Below are 21,670 nucleotides of genomic sequence, written 5' to 3'. Positions count from 1 at the left end.
CAGCAGACAATATAGAACTGAAGCAGTTATGCCCCTGAAACTCTTAAAGCCTACATGATACAGATTTGCACACTTGGCTTATCTGATGGTTATCAGTTTTCCAATTTACTTTGCTCCTCTCGGGACAGCTTAAAATTTAGCTGTTTGAATATTTGTGCAATATGTTCATTATTGGATTTGAGTTTTTACCAAATATCAAAACAGACAAAAATTCTAATTGTCACGTTTTCAATTTATAACCTTTAACAACTATAAAGCTATAAATCACAACTTCAGCCATTATCATGAAGCCAACAGGGGCTCCAAGGGAGGAGGAATATCTGCTGTCTTGTTTTGATTGGTTGGTTAACAGAATTACATGACTGTTTATTTGTTCCTGTCTTCACAGAAACAAGCTGTTCCCTGAGTCAGTCATCAGAAATATTATGTATCAAATATTGCAGGGGCTGGCATTTATCCATAAACATGGTAGGTTTAAATTTCCTTTCCCTGCCTCTTTAGGTTACTGTCAAGGTCATGGACAGGAATTATATATAAGCGGTTAGATAATGTTATATTGAATAACTACAAATTTGGAGTATGGGGCTACATACCCTGACATTTTCATTTTAAAAAACTTAGAATTTCTATAATTCTCTATAATGCAATTTCTGTAATCTATAACTGTCTTCCTCTATAGCAGAATTGACCATCAGCCTTTACTCTCAGTTATCATAAACCCATCCTACAACCTCATTCCCCGATTTTACCATGGAAATGAAAACAAAACAAACAAAATGCCCTTCTTTTGGAAAAGATCAGAATGCTTTGATCACATGACCATTTATTAACATTTAAATAGTTTAAAGCACCACTGCTATGGTATTTTATAGTTTTCTTAGTATTTACATTTAGTTTTTCTATTCTCTGAGTGAAATTAAATAAAGTGCTTATTCCTATTTTTATGAATTTCTTATTTATGTGATCTACACTTATAGTTTTTTATGTATCTATCCAAAATAACTTGTCCAAAAAGTTAACGTGATTATTATGAAAATTTTTGGCAAACATTTGTCTAGAATCCCCAGATGTTTAGATACTAAATTGGAAGAGTTTGTGCCAGACCACTGCTGCATTATGAACAGAGGCAGTTGGAAATCACCATCATTAGAGTCCCTTCATGTTTCATCCCATATTTTATATTTTCTCCTTTTCCCTTTAACTGTCATGGGAAATCATTTATTTTCTAAAAATGCTATTTATCGTTTATTCCATATAAGCATTGTCAGAACATTCCTGAGTCCCACTTTTTTTGTCCTTTAAAAGTCTAAAGGCTAATTAAGGAGGGCACGAGATGTGATGAGCACTGGGTGTTATATGCAACTGATGAATTACTGAACTCTACATCTGAAACTAATGATGTACTAGATGTTGGCTAACTGAATTTAAATTAAACAAAAAAGAAAAAGAAAGATGTTAAAAATAAAAAGTCTAAAGCCTATGATGATATAGTACAATGCATTGATGAAAGTCAGTCATTTATTAATTACATGGAAACAAAGGATATATGCTATTTTAATTGTTCATAATGGATTTCTGATCTTCAACCTGTTTTTAAACACTGGCCAGCATGGTAACTCATGATATTTGCCTGAGTTAATTTATGCTAGCAGAAACAAGTGTGGTGTGGAAAAATCAAAAGCATTATGAATTATTTGACTTTTGGAAACAGCTTTGTGATTTATTGATATTTTTTAGGCTAGTAATAAAACTGGTTTCGATTCCTTGGATATAGATGAACTACCAGCAACTTCAGAGCATAAGTGGTTGAAGGAAGAAGTTAGTTAAAAATTGCTGTTAAAAGTAAATAATACGAATAATGTACAGTTGGTTATACAACTGATGACAGTGATTTGGGACACCAGACTCCAAAAACAAGAGACATTTTTACAAAGGCTACACTATTCTTGCTATAGTGGATAAGATCTCAGATGGAATACTTTGCGTAAATATTTTTAAAATAGTAGCTGTCAAAAAAACAGGACTAATATTTTAGTTAAGATAGGACCAAGTTACCGATATATTTATATTAGTGAGAATGGGGAAAATCTCAACTGTACAAATATGCAATTGGTTTCATTCTGTACGATTTTATGGATTATGTCGCTTTACTCACCACCACATGTGCTCCTGTTCCTGTCTTCATGTTACGGAAGTGCAGTGTATTTCCCTTGAAAGTTCATGAAATGGATCTCAACAACTAGTCTGAGTATGAAGTGCCAGAGAAAGGGCGCCTGGGTGGCTCAGGTGGTTAAGCAACTGCCTTCCACTCAGGTCATGATCCTGGAGTCCCTGGATCAAGTCCCTGGATCAAGTCCCGCATCGGGGTCCCGGCTCAGCGGGGAGTCTGCTTCTCCCTCTGACCCTCCTCCCTCTCATGCTCTCTGTCTCTCATTCTCGATCTCTCTCTCTCAAATAAATAAATAAAATCTTAAAAAAAAATCAAAAGAAGTGCCAGATAAACTGAGTACAAAACTGTTGTAGATGTCGCAAACGTAGAGCCCACGCTGGTTAGAAGGAATCAAAAAGCTCAGGCTTAAAATTTGGCTTAAAAAGTTTAGGCTACAGCTACATGAAAATCCCCTCACAATGATCACCTACAACGGATGACCAGGCCCCTTCTGGATTCTCCCACCTTGCAAGGTCATTAGAACACAGGCCATCTGTCTACCAGCCAGTGAGTTTTAGATCCCCCTTGGAAATGTACGAAGAGGGCTTTCATGTTCTTCTTCTTGCTGGGTTTTCTGCCTCATTTTCATGGACCTGCCTCTCAGCTTCAGTAAACACTTATTTTACATACTGAATTGGTAAGTAACCATGATAATTATTGGGTTTTTCAATAAAGCAGCCACCAGGGGAGAACTGAGCTGTTAAATAAAATAATTGTAAATGAAAGAATTGGCTAAAATGTGTGGAGTTCCATTTTTGTTTAATGGACTTTTCAAATAAGTGACAAAAGCCTGATTATGCAGCTTTCCTCAAGCTTTCAGTAGGCTCCTCTTCGGCCCTCTACCTCCTCATTTACTACACAATAGTGACCATAATATCGCCTTAAAGTTGTGCAAATTCCTGGAGATAATCCTAATGCAGCAGTATCTAGCCCAAGTGCTTGAACTTCCTGGATGCACAAATAGAAATGTGTTAAGTGGGTATTTTTAATGACCTCATATACTGGGTGAACTTTCTTACCAATTATTTTGAAAGCAGGGTCCCTACCTGCATCACTTTTTAGACAAGAAATACAGATTTTTTTCCCCCTAAGTTCACATCCCTAATTACAACAGAGAGGATTGGTTATATTTTGTTGAGAAGTCAAATGTGTTTAAACATAACGCTCAATTACTGTTTTTCCTCTCTATGTTACCAAGGTTTTTTTCATAGGGATATGAAACCAGAAAACTTGCTTTGTATGGGTCCAGAACTTATAAAAATCGCTGATTTTGGACTTGCCAGAGAATTAAGATCACAGCCACCATATACTGATTATGTATCTACCAGATGGTGAGTAGTTTTATGCAACTCTGTAGAGGCACAAGTAGGTCTGTGTTGAAGTTTTACTACAGTGGGTCGTTACATAGCTTTCTGGAGTTTCCATTTTGAGTATTTAAAACAAAATATAGAACTGAATTTTGCATTCTGTGGAGAGAGAAGGATTGGGTCATGACTATTCTGAAGGAAAGGTGATTTCATTCATTCATTCATTCACTCATTAAACAAACATTTGTGGAAACCTACCATGTGCCAGATACTATTTCAGGCATGGGGAACACAGAAGTGAACGAAACAGAAAAACAATCTGTCTCCTGCCACTTACATGACATCCAAAATACAAATGAGCAAGATGTTTTTAACTGTTTTTACTAACAGAAAGACATACATGTGTTCATCAAAAGTCATGTAATAGTCCCAAACTGCAAACTACCCAAATGTCCATCACATGCAGCATAATATAGTCACCCAGTGGGATGCTTTACAGCAATGAGAACAAAAGTCTACAACTACACGCAACAGTATGATTGAGTCTCACAGACACAATGATGAGAGCAAAAGGCCAAACAGAAAAAAAGTACATATGGTATGATTCCATTTCTACAAAGTGCAAAGATAGAGAAAACTAATCTCTGCTGTTAGAAGTCAGGGTAGCCGTTACTTGAGTAGTGACTGCAAGAGTGCAGGAGAGGGGCCTCCTGGGATGCTGATAACACCCAGTTTCTTGATCTTGGCACTGGGTCAATGGGTGTATTCTATCTGTGACAATTCATCAAGCTGTCCTCTTACAATATGTGCATTTTTCTGCATGTGTATTACATTCCAATAAAAACAAGAATATTTGTATATCAGGTGATGATACATCATTATGGAGAAGAATAAAATATGGAAAGGGACAGGGAGTGGGGGGTGCTGGGGGAGGGAAAGGGCATGCTGCTATTTTAAATAGAGGGTCTCGCTGAGAAGGAGATGCCAAGGCAAGAAGGAGCTTTCAGGCAGAGAAAATGCTGAGTGTAGAGGCCTTGAGACAGGAAAGCCATGTGTGAATTCTGCAGAGAGCAGAATGAATCAGGAGGGCTGTAGTAGGATATGGGGCTGGAGAGTTAATGGAGGGCAAGATCTCAGGTCCTTACAGGTCATCATAAGGACTGTGGTGAACTGGGGAGCCCCTTATAGGTACTTGTAAGGACTGAGTGTGAACTGGGGAGCCCCTAGAGGATGTTGATTAGAGGTGCAATGTGATCTGCCAGATCTTAAAAGTATCACTCTCACTGCTATGTTAAAAATAGGTTTTAGAAAAGCAAGGGAAGAAGCAGGGAGACCAGGTAGGAGATTGTTACACAATAATTCTGGCAGGAAATGACAGTGACTTGGATCTGGCGGCCGTGGAGGTGGTATTTTTAAAGTAGAGCAACCATGATTTCCTGATGAATCAGATGTGGGGTATAAGATAAAGGAGTCAAAGATTCTAAGGGGGGTTTTGTTTTTTGTTTTGTTTTGTTTCTTGAGGAACTGGAAGGATGGTGTCAGCACTGAGATGGGGAATACTGGGGAGCTTTTGGGGGGAAGAAGCACAGTTCTGTTTTTGGTTGAGTATCTATTTTCAACTGGGTAAATTTAGATGCTATACTGAAATGGAATGCAATTAAGAAGACTTGTTTTCAACATCTAAACTTGGCAAGACATTCGAAACTATTAATTTTATCTCATAAAAATATCAAAACATAGTAACAAGTATTGGCAAGGACGCAGAGAAACTGGATCCATCATACATCTCTGGGGTGAATGTAAAATGGCACAAAAGAGTCAACAGTTCCTCTGGTTAAACATATAGTTACCATGGGATCTGGAATTCCATACCTTGGTATATGCGCCCCAGAGAAAGGAAAACACACATCCACACAAAAACTTATACATGAATGTTCAGAACAGCATTACTTACAATAGCCAAAAATTGGAAACAAGCGAAATGCCCATCCACTGATGAATGGATAACTAAAGTGTGCTATAGCCATAAAATGGAATATTATTTCGCAGTAAAAAGAATGAAGTACTGATAGGTGCTACAACTTGGATGAACCTAGAAAACATGTTAAGTGAAAGAAGCCAGTCCACAAGGACTGGACAGAATATGGTTCCACTGGTATGAAGTACACACAATAGGCAAATCTCTAGGGACAGAAAGTAGACTAGCACTGGGGATACAGGGATATTGGAGAGGTGTGAGGTTTCTTTTGGGGGCAATGAAAATGTTCAAAATTGATTGTGATAATGGATTACACACTCCACGAATATATTTAAAGCCCCTGAGTCATACACTTTTAAATGGATGAGTTGTATGTTATTTGAATTATATCTCAATAAACTTGTCAAAGAAAGGTACTCAGAAGCAAAAAGACAATACCGTGAAATAGTTGGGCTGATAAATCTACACATTTCAATGTGAAAAAAAAGTTAGAATTGAGAATATTTTCCACCAGGTACCTTTGCTCTCATAAATAGGGTATTTTGGGGGCGCCTGGGTGGCTCAGTCGTTAAGCGGCTGCCTTTGGCTCAGGTCATGATTCCAGGGTCCTGGGATCGAGCCCTGCATCGGGCTCCCTGCTCCGCGGGAAGCCTGCTTCTCACTCTCCCACTCCCCCTGCTTGTGTTCCCTCTCACTCTCTCTGTCAAATAAATAAAATCTTTAAAATAAATAAATAAATAGGGTATTTTTCTCCATTAAAGATATTGTCAGTTGGGGGAACTGAGTCCACTGAAGGAATCAGCACTTTCAATCTGATAAGTAAAAAGAAGAAAACCCCACTACTTAGGGATGGTTTGTTAATCTTTTGTTTTCTATCCTTCATATAAATATACCATGGATCTAATGCTTTGTAAAATTTTACAACTGTTCTCCTTCAGAATCTCTCTGCTTCTGTTCAGAGCACCCCCCCAACCCTGTCTTATAGTACTTATTTCCATATTTATTCATTTGAGTTCCTTACTTAGGCCACTTGGACACTTCATTTATATTTGTCTCCAACTCCACCAATCATTTGTCGTCAGGGAAAATGTGTTACATCCGATTGGGCCCCCAACACGCTGTGCAAATGTGGGACACACAGAAGGCACTTAATACTGGTTCCTTGATTGAAATGTATGACCAAACCCCGCTGCCTCTCCATCTTTCCAACTCCAACCAAAATGGCCTGTTTTGTTTTGTTTCTATTTTCATAGGTATCGTGCCCCTGAAGTTTTATTAAGATCTTCAGTTTATAGCTCTCCCATTGATGTGTGGGCTGTTGGGAGCATAATGGCTGAACTATATACATTAAGACCACTTTTCCCAGGGACAAGTGAGGTCGATGAAATCTTTAAGATTTGCCAAGTTTTAGGGACTCCCAAAAAAGTGAGTATTCTTGTCCTTAAGTTGTTATAACTTTTGATTATTTATAACTTTTACCTAGCTATCCGATATTTTTGTTTTCAAATAGGCTTACGCTTTAATGGTTATTTTTCTTATCCTTTTTTTTTTTAATTGGGTGGGATGAGAAGCCAGAATCCCCGCAAGACTGAAGAAAAAAGGGTTCTTGCCTTTAAGAACTTAAGGGAACATTCTCTATATTTAGAATTGTGTATATTTAACTTTGGGTTGACGACCGGCTGATGACCTCATAGCAATCCTTGCTTAGACTCTTTCCCACTTGCTCTGGGAATGTTCATTGGCATCAACTCTTGAATCCCATGTGTCCTGGGCCATTTCCTCTTAACCTTTCCTGTTTCCTTTTACATACCTCTGCCATGGATATTTGATTCCTTGAACTGAGTACTTCTCAATTAACTACCAGCCAGATCTTACTTTCTGATATGTACTTAATAAGTACATATAATTACATCCTAATTATGTTAGTATGTGCCTTGTAGTTAAAATTAGACAAGTAAGCATAGTTATTAAAGCTTCATGTAATTTGTTATTTCCTAGCTATGTGCAGTTTTTAACAGTGGATGCAATGTCTAACACAATGAGGGTCTTTGTAATGATCAGCTGCTTTGTATACACCATTTGTGCTTATTTATTCAAAGTCAGCTGGGTATCATCATCAAGATCCAAAAAACGGACAAGAGTTTAATATTCTTTCTATGCTATTTATAGCACTGAGTTGTATATGTGGTCTGGTATTTCATTCTGCTTATATGAATCAACACTAAAATTTTCACCATCAGTGACTTTTATATTATACCCATGTTTTAAAATTGATTACTAAATTGATTACATTTTCTTCTTGCTCTCCCGTCCCACCCACTTATATATCCCTTAAACAGAGTGACTGGCCAGAAGGGTACCAGCTTGCATCCTCTATGAACTTCCGTTTTCCCCAGTGTGTTCCTATAAACTTAAAAACTCTTATTCCCAATGCCAGTAATGAAGCTATTCAGCTTATGACTGAAATGTTGAATTGGGATCCAAAGAAGCGACCAACAGCAAGTCAGGTAAGATGAATCCCCCTGGTAGAGTGGTTTTCTCTTTTTTCTTTTTCTTTCTTTTTTTTTTCTTTTGAGATTTTACAATACTCCGGGAATACTTTCGTTTACAAAGCAAGTCTGTTCTCAACCAGGGTTTTACCAACCTGTAAGTAAGCCTCAAAGTGTGAGTCATCCAATATGTAATGAATTCATTTCTAGGTCTATAACATCCCTGGGAGGATTCAGAAAACCGCCACTCCAATGATTTTCTGTGTCTCGTGGTTCAAATGAGGTTGAGGCTGCAAGGAATTAATTTCTTTAATGATAAAAATTCAGGCATGTGACAGCTAATTAGGACGAAACTTGTCACTTGTAGTAAAAGGGCATCTCTTCAGTTGTGCAACATAGGAGACTTTCTATGCCTTCCTATGGTTTAGAGGTGGGTTCTTGTTCACTCTACGCAATGGCATCACGCCTCCACAGAACTGGAGTATTGTTCACTCTCCAGCTCCCACAAGAATCCAGCAGGTGGCACCCTCGCTCAGCTGCTTTGTGACCAGCCCTTAGACATCTACAGATACTCAGGTCATGATCCCAGGGTCCTGGGATTGAGCCCCGCATCGGGCTTCCTACTTGGCGGGAAGCCTGCTTCTCCCTTGTGTTCCCTCTCTCGCTGTGTCTCTCTCTCTCTCTGTCAAATAAATAAATAAATAAATAAATAAATAAATAAATAAATAAATAAAATATTTAAAAAAATAAGAGTCAACAGAGAACCCAACTTGCAGGAGCTGTAAGTTAGCCGCAGGTAAACATGGGATCACAAATTGGGGGGAGGGGACTGTCACTGGCACAATTAGTTAATTCTCGGGAAAAAAGTAAATTTAGGTTATTTCTTACCATACTTTTCAAGTAAATCACAGAAGGTTTAAAAAATAAGAAGGACGAACTAAACTATTGAGAACTAAAGAAAAGTACAGGTGAGTAATCTCAAGCTAAGAAATAGATGAGTATAAGGGTGTTATGCTGAGTGAAATAAGTCAATCAGAGAAAGACATGTATCATATGACCTCACTGATATGAGGAATTCTTAATCTCAGGAAACAAACTGAGGGTTGCTGGAGTGGTGGGGGGTGGGAGGGATGGGGTGGCTGGGTGATAGACATTGGGGAGGGTATGAGCTACGGTGAGCGCTGTGAATTGTGCAAGACTGTTGAATCACAGATCGGTACTTCTGAAACAAATAATGCAACATTTGTTAAGAAAAAAGAAAAAGAAGAAGCTAGCAGGAGGGGAAGAATGAAGGGGAGTAAGTCGGAGGGGGAGACGAACCATGAGAGACGATGGACTCTGAAAAACAAACTGAGGGTTCTAGAGGGGAGGGGGTGGGGGGATGGGTTAGCCTGGTGATGGGTATTAAAGAGGGCAAATTCTGCGTGGAGCACTGGGTGTTGTGCACAAACAATGAATCATGGAACACTACATCAAGAACTAATGATGTAATATATGGTGATTAACATAACAATAAAAAATTTAAAAAAAAGAAATAGATGAGTATAAAAGTAACAGAAGAAACCACAAAGGGAAAACTCAGATTTTTTTTTTTCATCATGATAAGTGCACTCCTCAGGCCCCATCACCTATTTCCCCCATATCCCCACCTATCTCACCTCTGGTAACCATCAGTTTGTTCTCTGTAGGGAAAACTCAGATTTGATCACAAAAAATTAAATTTTTTTCTCTTATAAAAATCTTTTTTTAAAGATTTTATTTATTATTTATTTAACAGAGAGACACAGCAAGAGAGGAAACACAAGCAGAGGGAGTGGGAGAGGGAGAAGCACGCTTCCCGCTGAGCAGGGAGCCTGATGTGGGGCTCGATCCCAGGACCCTGGGATCATGACCTGAGCCGAAGGCAGACGCTTAATGACTGAGCCACCCAGGCGCCCCTTCTCTTATAAAAATCTTAAGGTTGGAAGACAAACAGCAAGAATTCTTTTTAACAAATGAGACAGTATATTTTCTAATGTTTCTAAGTATTTAACTTTTGTAATAAAAATATAATAAAAGTCTTACATAAAGAAGAAAGATGGGCATGAGACATTTAAAAAAATCAGAAAAAGAAATTAAAATTACCAAAAAATATTTTTTTAATGTGCAGCCATTGTTCATTACGGTAACTGCAAAAACAACAACAACAACAACAAACCAACAAAAAACAGCTGAAAAGCTATTTCTCTAAGTAATGGAAAATAGTTTTGCAATGTAGTATATCAAGAACGTTGAAAACATTCATAAAGTTGGATAAAGATTTATGCCCACAGATGTTCAAAGCTAATTAAAAACTGCCCATTGGAGGTATAAATCTAATGTTCTAGGGAACATTTAAAGTATATAATCCTTAATATAGACTACTTTGCCCGCATTAAAAATGGAATTTTTAAAATAAAGTAACCATTTTGGAGAATTCTCAAGCCCAAATGCTAAGTTTAAAAGTAGGCTAGAATATTATACACACAATATGATTTTATTTAAATATGTATATATATATTACATGACTAGAAAGAAGTACAAAAAAGCAAAACATCAAAATGTGAGCAATAGTTTTCTCCTGGTGTTGGCACTGGGGATTATTTTGATTTCTTCCTGAGAACTTTCCATACATCCTTATTCTATGCAATGATCAAATATTCCCCGAATAAACACGAAAAAGCAAATTTCTTGTTCTTTTTTTTTTAAGATTTTATTTATTTATCTGAGAGAGCGAGAGAATGAGAGAGAGAGAGAGAGCATGAGAAGGGGGGAGGGTCAGAGGGAGAAGCAGACTCCCTGCCGAGCAGGGAGCCTGATGTGGGACTCGATCCTGGGAGTCCAGGATCATGACCTGAGCTGAAGGCAGTCGCTTAACCAACTGAGCCACCCAGGCGCCCAAAAGCAAATTCCTTCTTAAAGACTCACCTCTTCTTGAAGGATGGTAACTGATATCTTAAAAAGGAAGAATTGTTACAGATGAAGCCTTGAAATTGCAAATCACATTTATAAAGGTTCTACCTCCAAAATATAGTATATTTTTAATTTAGGAGTATTGACATACTAATTAATAGGACTTAATTAAGAAGTTGAGTGCTTTCTGTGCGTCAGGTAGAGATGTATTTAAATTGCCTGTATTTGTAGAGCTCCACTTAGCAATGTCAGTGTAATTAACACATACGTCGGTTGTGGTAGGGGACATCTCAGAATAAAGATTCTTTCTACCTCTGTTGAAATATACCTCCTTGCCCTTAACCTCTTTCTTGTCTCCTATTTCATCGTCCTGCTTTTTAGTGGAAGCTGGGAGACCGAGTTAGGGAGAGGTGAATTTATAGGATACAGGAGCCATGTACAGAGCTACTTCTGTCCCTCCAAAAACTGCCCTTGCGTACCTGAGAAGTTAACTGTGGGTCAGAGCTGTGCTCACACATCAGTGGGTACTGGCTTAGGGCAGGATGTGCAGGGCAATAGGGCTTGGCTACCTTAAGGTGCCCTCCCAACCTTCCCCCGCCATACATACAAACCGCAGAACTAGGAACTTTCCTCCGTAATCCACACATATGATTACTGGTAAAGGGATCAGCATCCACAGCTGAGTTGCACAGAAGGCTTCAGGCATTCTCTAGACCAATTTTCATCAACCTTGACACTTGTGACATTTGGATCAGATCGATCATTCTTTGTTGTGAAGACCATCCTGTTATTGTAGGATGTTTAGCAGCATCCCTGGCAACGTGCCTAGATGCCAGTCACACCTCCCACCCCCAGGTTGTGACAATAAAAATGATGTCTCCAGAGGGGACAGATTGCTCCCAGTGGAGAACCACTACTGTAGACTGTGTCACCCGTCAGTCATCAGGGCCCTCCCCTCTACCCCCCCACCTCCACGCAGCAGCAACTGATATAGTTGATATAGTTAACCAAGTTAACTAGTTAACCAGTTATAGTTAACTGATATAGTTAACCAGTGATAATGATAAAAATGATCAGTGATCATTTTTTATTATTTTTATATTTTCTTCCCATAAATACCTTCTCTTTGCTGGTATATTGCTATAACAAGCTCTAACACATATATATTTGTAATCTCCTTTCTTAGAATTTTTTTTACTGCTAATAGGTATGTAGCTATCCTTGGGCTAAGAGTAGCCCTGAATTTTATATGATGTTCAAGTTAATCATTTAAAATGAACTCCATAGAAGGTTTTCTTAACTCATTTCCTAATGGATGGACTCTAAACCATGATCAGTACCTAGCATTTTAGTTTGAATTAATCACATCAAGTTTAGCCAATGTTTATAAGCTAGGTTTTGTTTCCATACAGAATCTTTAAATACAACAGTTGCTTTGCCTGGACATTACACATGAGTTTTACATTCTTCCTATTATGTTGTACCTATTTTTTAAAAGAAATTTATGTCCTAAATCATTATTTCCTGGTTACCTTTTTGAAGGTACCACATAAGGGGAAAACTGGACGCTTTCTAAGTCTTTGAAGCTGATCTAGGCTAGTGCTGTATGCTGAGCCCACTGCTAGTCAGTCGTTTATGTGCAATAAATTTAGGCGCAACCATTTTAATAAGCATTTCTTATTTCCATGCTTTTGTAGGCATTGAAACACCCGTATTTTCAAGTTGGTCAAGTATTAGGCCCTTCCTCACATCATCTGGAATCGAAACAATCTTTAAATAAGCAGGTGCAACCACTAGAATCAAAGCCACCTTTAGGGGATCTAGAATCTAAGCCTCTGCTGGACATAAACGATCAGACGGTCAGACAGCCCCAGTCGAAAAACCGCCACCAGCCACTGCAGTCCATCCAGCCTCCACAGAACACGAGTGTCCAGCCAGCGCCAAAGCAGCTGCGTCAACAGAAAGAGCCACAAACACTGTTTCCAAGTATCGTCAGAAACATGCCAACCGTAAGTAGCCCATAACGGCACTTTAGATGCAATAGTTTGGCTCAGTTCGGATTTTATTCTCTAAGCGTTCCTAAAAACGTGGGGGAAGACATAAAAGATTATTTATGTTACAGTCCCTGCTTCCTTTGGCAGGAGCTTAGCAAGAGATAACCTAAAATTTTAATATGGGTTATAAAAAGAAAAACAGCCAAAATGAATGCAATAAAGTTTGGACGCTACATACTTTCTTTAACAGTTACTTAAATGCAAAAGAACTCAAAGAATTTAATAGAATCTGGGACTCAAGAGAGCTGATCCTAAATCTTAAGGATTTTAACAGTAATTTAATACTATTTTTAAATACTAATGAACATGAACAGAATGGGTTTTTTAAGTATCGGGCATAGTCTAAGACTTTCTCTTCCTACTTTTGTTCAGTTCGGGGAGCTTGTCAGGGGTCATATTAGCTGTCTCCTCAAGATGTATACTCCCAAATGCATTTGCATTGTGGGCATTTTAAGGACTGAGAGATCTCAACGAATACTGTCTAATTCCTTATCCATTCCTGCCATCCTTATATAAGCAAGCCCTGCTCCCAATAGCACTAATCCTATCATACCATACTATTAATTACCTGGTTCTTATGTGTATTGTTTATTATCTGGCTCTTCCTATAGAATGTAGGCTCCGTGAGGTCAGGGATGTTTGTCTGTTTATCAGTACAGGCCCTGAACCCAGAATGGTGCCTGGCACATGGTTGAATTCTCAGTTTATCTGTTGAACAAATGAATTAATAGTTCATACTATATCTAGGAGTCTATATCATCTAGGGGCATTTCTTTATTTTTTTATAAGATTTATTTATTTGAGAGAGAGAGAGAGAGAGCACATGAGCAGGAAGGGCAGAGGGAGAGAGAATCTCGGGTAGATTCCACGCTGAGTGTGGAGCCCAACACAGGCTCAATCCCACAACTGAGAGATCATTACCTGAACCCATACTGAGAGCTGGACACTTAACCAACTGCACCACCAAGGTGTCCCCTCTTTGGGACGTTTCTGACTATTCAGAAGTTCTTTCTTATACTGAGCTAAAATCTGGTTTTCTGTAGCTTTTTTTTTTTAAGATTTTATTTACTTATTTGAGAGAGAGAACATGCAAGCATGAGGGAGAGGAAGAGGGAGAAGCAGACTCCCCACTGAGCAGGGAGCCCAATGCGGGGCTCGATCCCAGAACCCTGAGATCATGACCTGAGCTGAAGGCAGACGCTTTACCCACTGAGCCACCCAAGTGCTCCTTCTGTAGCTTTTAATAAAAGTTAATCAATCACTCTTCAAGAAAGGCAGCCATTCAGATATTTGAAAAGAGCCCTTGTATTACCTGTCCTCTTCTCTAGGAGGAACACCCCCAGTTCCCTCGCACTCCACACATGACATCATTCACCAATGACTGAGTAATCCTTGGTTCCTGTGTAGGAAGGAGCCTTGAGTCCCCTGCTTCCCATTTAGAATGAGGCTGCCAGAACTAGAGGCAAACCACGGGCAGGGAGTATAAACCACGGTGAGTCACCTCCAACATTCCAGAACCATATGTGTTCTCATGTCACCAAAGATTACATTTTTGTTTTTTTGTTTTTTTCTTGGAAGGCACATCAAATGTTGACTCATACTGAGAGGAAAGAGAAGAAATGAATATTTATTGAGTATCTACTAAGTGCCATGTACTACGCTAAGGCCTTGTATGCATTCACTAAGTTAAAGTACCCAGTATCCTAGCGCTAAATTTTTAGATAGCTAATAGGTTCCAGAGATGGGATTAAACATTCTGTCAACTAAAATTCCTAAGTCTATTTTTTACAAGTGCTTTTGTTAAATCACATATTCTTTACTTCTTTCTTGTGCATTTGATCTCTAGGATTCAAAAAGTTGCAAGACCTTACTTTTACCTCTCCAGTTTCTAAATTATTTTTGTCTTGTCAGTTTAACCATTCTGCCTAGCATGTCACTAACTATGCATTGGTTTAGCTGTTCATTTGCTTTTTTTCTCCTGTACTTCATGATGAGCAGAATGGCAATGAGCCCTTGGGCAGGCCACTAGGACCTTCTTGTAGAATGACACTGATCCACTGAGAGTACTCTTGGTCAGACTATTGAACAATGTACTTCATCTGCTTGGGCTGCTATAACAAAATACCAGGGACTGGGTGGCTTTAAGCCAGAAATTTATACATCCCCTAGATGCTGGGGAGTCCAAGATCAGAGTGTTAGCCAATTTGATTCCTAGTGAGGGCCTTCTTCCTGGTTTGTAGAAAGTGCCTCCTCGCTTTGTCCTCACATGGCAGAGAGAGAAAGCAAGCTCTTTGGAGTCTCTTTCATGAGGGCACTAAGCCCATCATGAGGGTCTCATCCTCATGACCTCGTCTAATCTCTAGTTACCTCCCAAAGGCCCCTTGTCCAAATACCATCACATTAGACACAGGGTATAAATTTGGGAGGAGGGGCGTACAAATTTCAACATATAAATTTTGGGGGGAAATAAACATTGAGTCCATAACAGTATGGACCCACGTTTATTGTCCTTTCATCACTTCACTTCACTGATAGCATCAAAGACTCTGCCCCCTACTTTGTTGAAGGCCACAGAGACCACATGTATTCATTGTTTGTTTTTATAAAAAATGGTGGCCTATACGATCTACCCACATTTTTTTCCCTCGGTGCTCAAACTTTCCCTTTAATAACTGTTTCTAGAATCTTTGCCTTCATCCTATACCAACGTATTAAAGTGGAGTTTGCAAAAATCCACCTTCTACTTTATACACATTATTTATATTTGCCCTTTTCCCATCTTCTCAGACATAGAAGACTACTTGATATTACTGACATTGCTCAGCAGCATAGAGCATCAGCACCCTAAAAAAAAATTCAGCTGAAACTCAGCTAAATATAACCCTTGGTTAGCTCTACTTATCTGGGATCTTAGATTGTTTTATTCTCCTTGGTCTAGAGTTATTTGTCCCTGGCGAAGAAAACAGCAGTCTGACAGAGGTTGGCAAACACCATTTCTGCCATCAGCTGCCACGAAGGCCCCACGGGCTCCAAGCAATAGTATATCCATTCTTTAAACATCTTCTTGCCCCAAACATAGCTGCGTTTGCTTCCAAATTCCCTGGTTTTCAATTGCCTTTGGATTTTTCAGTTTATGTACCCCCAAACCGCCCCAGATCAATTTGAATAAAACCTCGGTCTGGTCCAGGCCAGGTCTTCTTCCTCATTCCTTATTTTTATCAACAGAGCCACCATCCTGACACAAGCAGGCTGAAACTTTCAAAGTCATCCCTGCCCTTCCTTGTCTGCATCCATTAGGATTACATTCTGTGACTTATGACGGAGACCTGACCACTGAGGTTCAAACAATAACAGGTTATTTTCTGACGTAACAAGAAGTCAGGTGGTGGGCCAAACCAGGGCTGGTACAGATTGTAGAAGGAACCAGACCGCTTCTGTCTTCCTGTCCTGCCATGCTTAGTGGGCGACTTTCATTCCTGTGGCCACAAGATGGCTGCCACGCCTCTGGGGTGGCTTCTGCGTTCTAGAAGAGGAAAGAGTGAAAGCCACTGGCATGCCAGGGGAGCCCAAAAATAGCTCTCCTGGAAGTCCCTCCAGTAAACTTACACCGACAACTCATTGGCTAGATCGTGTCACACGGCTCCATACAGCTGTGAAGGAGGCTGAGATTTCAGGTGTTTTAAGTAGGCATATTGCTGCACGGCACCAAGTCTATTAGTAAGGAAGACAGGAAGAATGGCTACTGAGTGGACACCTCGCAGTGTGTGCCACACTGTCCTCTGACCTCTGTTCAGGGAGATGCGAAGTCCAGGCCTTCTATTCCTTGTTAAGAGCAAATGTATTCTTTCGTGGGCATTTCAGTATAACTGCAAAGGCCTCCTATATGACGAGCCTGGCCTTCTAGAATGCTACCTTTATCTTCCCACTTTTTAGCTCAAAGACATCCGGTGTTCTTCACTGCCCACGGGAGAGCTGCAACTCGTTAGACAGACACTGAAGGCCTTCAAACTCCGGCACCAGTCTGTCTTTGCAACCCTGTCCTCCACTACTTCTAGTACCAACCATCTGCTTTGATAAGCTAGGTCTACCCTTTCTTGCTGGAACAAACTCTGGCACTCTTCTTTTTTTCTCTTTTCTTTTTTTTTTTTTTAAGTAGGCTCCATGCCCGGTGTGGAGCCCAACATGAGGCTCGAACTCACAACCCTGAGATCAAGACCTGAGCTGAGCTGAGAGTCAGACATTAACTGACTGAGCCATCCAGGCTCTTTTCTATTAAAAGTCATACTCTGTATATTTCCTCTTCCAAACTCTGGAACAACAACAATAATAGTAATAACAACTGTACCACCTAACCTTAGTAACTCCTGTTACATGTTAGGCCTTATCCTAAGGACTTTCAAGGTATTTTACTATTAAATTCAGAAACACTAATTAGAGAAATACTGCTTATCTCCATTTAAGGAAGAGGAAACCAAGGCTTTGAGAAGTTAATTCACTTGCCCAAAGAGACACAGTCACACATGACAGTTTTCCAAATTATATATCAGTGAGGTGTCAGTTCTGATCCTCACCCCAACCCAAATCCAGAGATCTTTCCTTCCTCTGAACTCCTATCATATTTTTAACATGTGCTACCTGTTTTTGATAGTACTTTTCAATGTGTATATATGTATCTTCTTAACTATATGGAAGGCTCCTTGAGAATGGGTACTGTTAGTATCCAACAGAATAGCTTGTGCATAAAAGGCATTCAGCAAACGATTAAGATGATGATGACAACTGATCTTCCACCACAGAAGCCAAATGGCACACTGGGTCATAAAAGTTCAAGGAGGCGTTGGGGTCAGACTGTGTTCAAGTCTGGAGATAGCTCGGAAGAGTTTGAGGACTGTGATCTTGGAGCCTCCCATTCCAAGAAGCCAAGCATGAGTGTATTCAAAGAAAAGAGGAAAAAAGATTCTCCATTTCGGTAAGACTTCACATTCCAGGAAAATATATTTTTATCATGCATGAACTTTATATTACTCATTATACATAAATGACTGAAGGTGTTAAAAGACAATAAGTAGCTTACTATTGTTTTCTTCCACACACCCCAGATCTCTACGCATACCTCTGGGAAGGTAAGGTTCTTGACTTCTCGCAGTAATGATTCTCAGTATTAATGGCTGAGTGTTGTGTGTGTGGGGGGGCGGTTCTTGTGAAGTTTTCAGTGTGCCCCACTGAATTATGATCACCATCATTCCCATTTGAAATCCACATGCCTATTTGAAGAAAAGCAAAGCACAATCTACAGAGGTAATGGTTTCCTCTGATGGTGTTCAGATTCACTAATTTGTTTGCTATTCTAAACTTTTTTGATCATTTCCTAAACTTTTTCTGGAAGTTTCGTATCTCCAGCAGTCCCTTTTCTTTCATAAGTTAAGTCATCATTAGTGCACTATTCAACTTTGAAGTGAGGGTGGGTTAAATCTTATGAACAAAAGCTTGCAAAAATATTGTCTTCCTTTTTTCTCTTTGGAACAAAAGAAGAGGGAGAAAAATATTGGCAGGAGGCAGGGAATTTTATCTAATAGCTGTCTGGCATTTACTTTGGGACACACATGTCTCTGAAGGTACATGGAAGATTCTGTTAGGAGGACTTAGGCTTGGATAATTCTTAGTCAATAGGTTTCCAGATCCTCAAGTTCCATAGGTACTCTTCCCTAAAGTACACAAACTTGAGAATAAACATGCTTAATCCCCCTCCCACTGTATGCCAGAAAGTCACACTCTCAGCATTTTCAAATCCGGAGTGGCATAAAGGCCTAACAACTTTTGAGATGCCAAACAAAGGGAGAAGTCAGAAGACTGCCACCTTCAGCTCAGAAGGCTTTGCTGTCCTATACATATTTCTCTTAGGGGAAAAAAAAAAAAAAACCCACATTAGAAATAGGGTATTTTAGCCTGTGCTGGAAAGCACAGGGATTCCGAACCACTAAAGCACCAGAGCCTAATGATGCTTATTCTTTTAAATGTACTAGAATGTTCTGTGAAACTGTGATTTTTTTTCAAAACCTATGGATATATGTTGTACATAATTTTTTGAAGATTCAGTGTTTATGGAATAAAGTGGTTAAAACTTTATCAAGTCATACCATGAAATACTCCAATTATTGTTAATCCTCATATTTCATCTTATCAATTATTTACTGTTTTCTATCTACTATTAAGAAACAAGAAATAAAATGATTTAATTTATGATAAAAAAATTATAGATGTTAACTTAAAGATATGTAGAGAGCTATGTAGTTGCTTTTTAAAAAAATAATTCTTTGTATCTGCATTGGTGTACTATGTAGATGACTTGAAACCTTTTTTTTTTAAACCCATTTCATCCTAATTCCAGCTGAATTTTATCATGTGTTTTTAGGTGGAAGAGATTTAAATCAAAGTCTATAGTTAAAATCAAGTTTGTAGTCCATATACTTAAATTCTGGCAAGGGAACAACTGGTAAATGTCTTTAATATCATTTATTCCTTTTCTCCTGAAATTCTTTAGAAAAACTGTATGACAATGAATTCTTAATGTTTATTTCTTCCATTTTTATTTTTTAGTATCTTTAAATGGCTTTATACAATGTAGACATATAATAATTATTATTATTAATATACTCCCATATATTAAGCACCTACCTAAATTTTAATTTATAATCTTCATACTTCAGTAAAAATAGCGTAGCAAAGAATACTGAGAGTCAGATAGGTTGGATAAACACGTTGCCTCAAGTCAGGTGAGGCCTAATTCAAAACCATCTAGATCTCTGCCTCTCTTCTGTACCACACTGTTTCTTAAGCAATAGGAGCCCAAATACTTGGTGAACTGAATGCACTCTGCTATTCTCTGCTCAGTTTTGCGGGCAGCCTAGGCTGCCTCGTAAAGAATACAACAGACCAAATACTAAAGTGTAAAACTTTCACTTGGATTGTCTTTTTTTTTTTTAGCAAGCAAAACAAAAGCAAGATATTTATACTTATACTTGTATGCATGACCGGTAGACAGTTACCAAATACCTAGATGGTATCAAGCAAAGGTATGAACAGGATGTAGTCTGTCTTCATCCCATCAAACGTACAGCAGTGGAAATAAGACCTTCAAGTCAGTATAACACAAGATCGGAGAGTATTAGGTTCTGCTAATAAAGGAGCTCTAAGGAGCTCAGAGTTCTGCTTATGGGCAGATCACTTTGAGGAGGAGAGCAAAGTCTTTTTGGAATGAGCCATTTTGAAAAGCGGTAGGATTTCGGCAGTTGGTAGGACTACAGTGGGCTGAGGGAGAGGGAAAGAAGCCAGAAATGGGTGGGGCTCTTTCTAACGAAAGGGTCCCACCTGTGTCGAGGACTACCCCAGAGCAGGTGGGGGTGGCAAGAAGTTCAAAGGGCCAACCAAGTCAGTGTTGGTCCCTGAGGGGGTCCCAGACAACCTTACTGGTCAGACATTACTTTCATAGGTGAATGTGGCTATGATCATCTTCCCTTTCACCGTGTCACCCTCCACTCTTACAAATCCACAACTGTAGCTGTGGCCGGAAAGCTAGAAACATTATACACAGGCAATTTGCTGCTCAGTTATAAAGCTTTCTGTCACATAATGTCTAGTATTAAAAATGATTGTGTGGATGGCCCAATATCTGTTGGGGGAGAAGCTGTCATTTAGCATCCCTATCAGCAAAAGGACTCTGATGGAAACCATTTAAGTGAGCTGACCCTGCCCTTGAAAAGATGAGCAGGGTTGGGTGAGAAAACAGTAGCTGTCATCTTCACATTTTTTCACATTGTAATGCCACCTTCTGTTGACTTTTAAGGCTTCCAGAATCCGTACCCTCAGGCTCCAACCACTCGGCAGCAGGGGAAAACAAGAGCTTACCTGCTGCTTTTTCCCTAAAATCTGATTCTGAACTGTCAACTGCCTCAACAGCCAAACAGTACTACTTGAAGCAATCAAGATACCTTCCAGGTAAGCAGAGAAAATAAAATGTTTGCTGCCAACTAGAGTAGAGGTCAGGCTCAAGTGCCTTGGCATCTTTGCAGGAAGGGCACCCTAAGACAAAAAGCATAATCACGGTGTTCTTTGCTGGCTCAGCCTGGTCAGTACTTGTTCCCAAGGACTTTTCTGAGTCTCCTGCTTCTGTGAAGTCTGCTCAAGAAATGCCTTGTCAAAAATCAAGATCAGAATAGGCTTCCAAAAAATACCACTCTCGCCCACCAAAGCTATGCCTGTAAGTAAGTACGAAATTTTGTTAAAATAATTCTGCACCCCCATTACACCGTTTCATAAAGCGTGAGATTTTACACTGTGTCCTAAATGATCTGGATTATGGTTTTGAAAGATCATGGTGGGTAGAGCATACCAGGCGCTCAAGAGGGGCACGGAGGCTGGTCGAGAGCCCACTGCCTATGTCTGGATAGAGAGGGTAATGGCTTGCTCCATCCAGAGTGGCGAATGTGGAGATAGAAATGGGTAAAATCTCAGTGTATTTCAATAGTGGGAAGATAGGACTTGCTGACAGATCAGCACGGATGATGGTAAAGAACAGAGGAATTAGTGTTGGCTTCTGGGTTTTTGACTTGGCGACGACTGGGGGGGATGGTGGTAATTTTAGCTGAGAAAGGGAAGATTAGGAGAGGGCAGGAGGTGTGGAAGTGGAGAAACGGGAGGTGAGG

The 21,670-nt window shown here is 39.4% G+C and overlaps 1 protein-coding gene across 4 annotated transcripts in view; it reads left to right on the top strand.

Annotated features, from left to right (window-relative positions):
* The window catches only part of MAK (male germ cell associated kinase), a 50,447-nt gene that overhangs the window by 14,283 nt on the left and 14,494 nt on the right, over positions 1-21,670 (top strand). For all 4 annotated transcript variants that reach the window (XM_028107568.1, XM_028107567.1, XM_028107566.1 and 1 more), the window contains exons 4-10: positions 389-468; positions 3,408-3,540; positions 6,748-6,919; positions 7,834-8,001; positions 12,612-12,923; positions 17,765-17,937; positions 20,812-20,963. In XM_028107568.1, coding sequence (XP_027963369.1) covers positions 389-468; positions 3,408-3,540; positions 6,748-6,919; positions 7,834-8,001; positions 12,612-12,923; positions 17,765-17,937; positions 20,812-20,963 — 1,190 coding nt within the window. The remainder of the gene's footprint in view (positions 1-388; positions 469-3,407; positions 3,541-6,747; positions 6,920-7,833; positions 8,002-12,611; positions 12,924-17,764; positions 17,938-20,811; positions 20,964-21,670) is intronic.

Source organism: Eumetopias jubatus, unplaced genomic scaffold (genome assembly GCF_037043125.1).
Source record: "Eumetopias jubatus isolate StellerSeaLion01/CBP00866 unplaced genomic scaffold, mEumJub1_p1.0 scaffold_6, whole genome shotgun sequence".
Lineage (NCBI taxonomy): Eukaryota > Metazoa > Chordata > Mammalia > Carnivora > Otariidae > Eumetopias > Eumetopias jubatus.
This window is presented reverse-complemented; position numbering and strand designations above follow the sequence as displayed.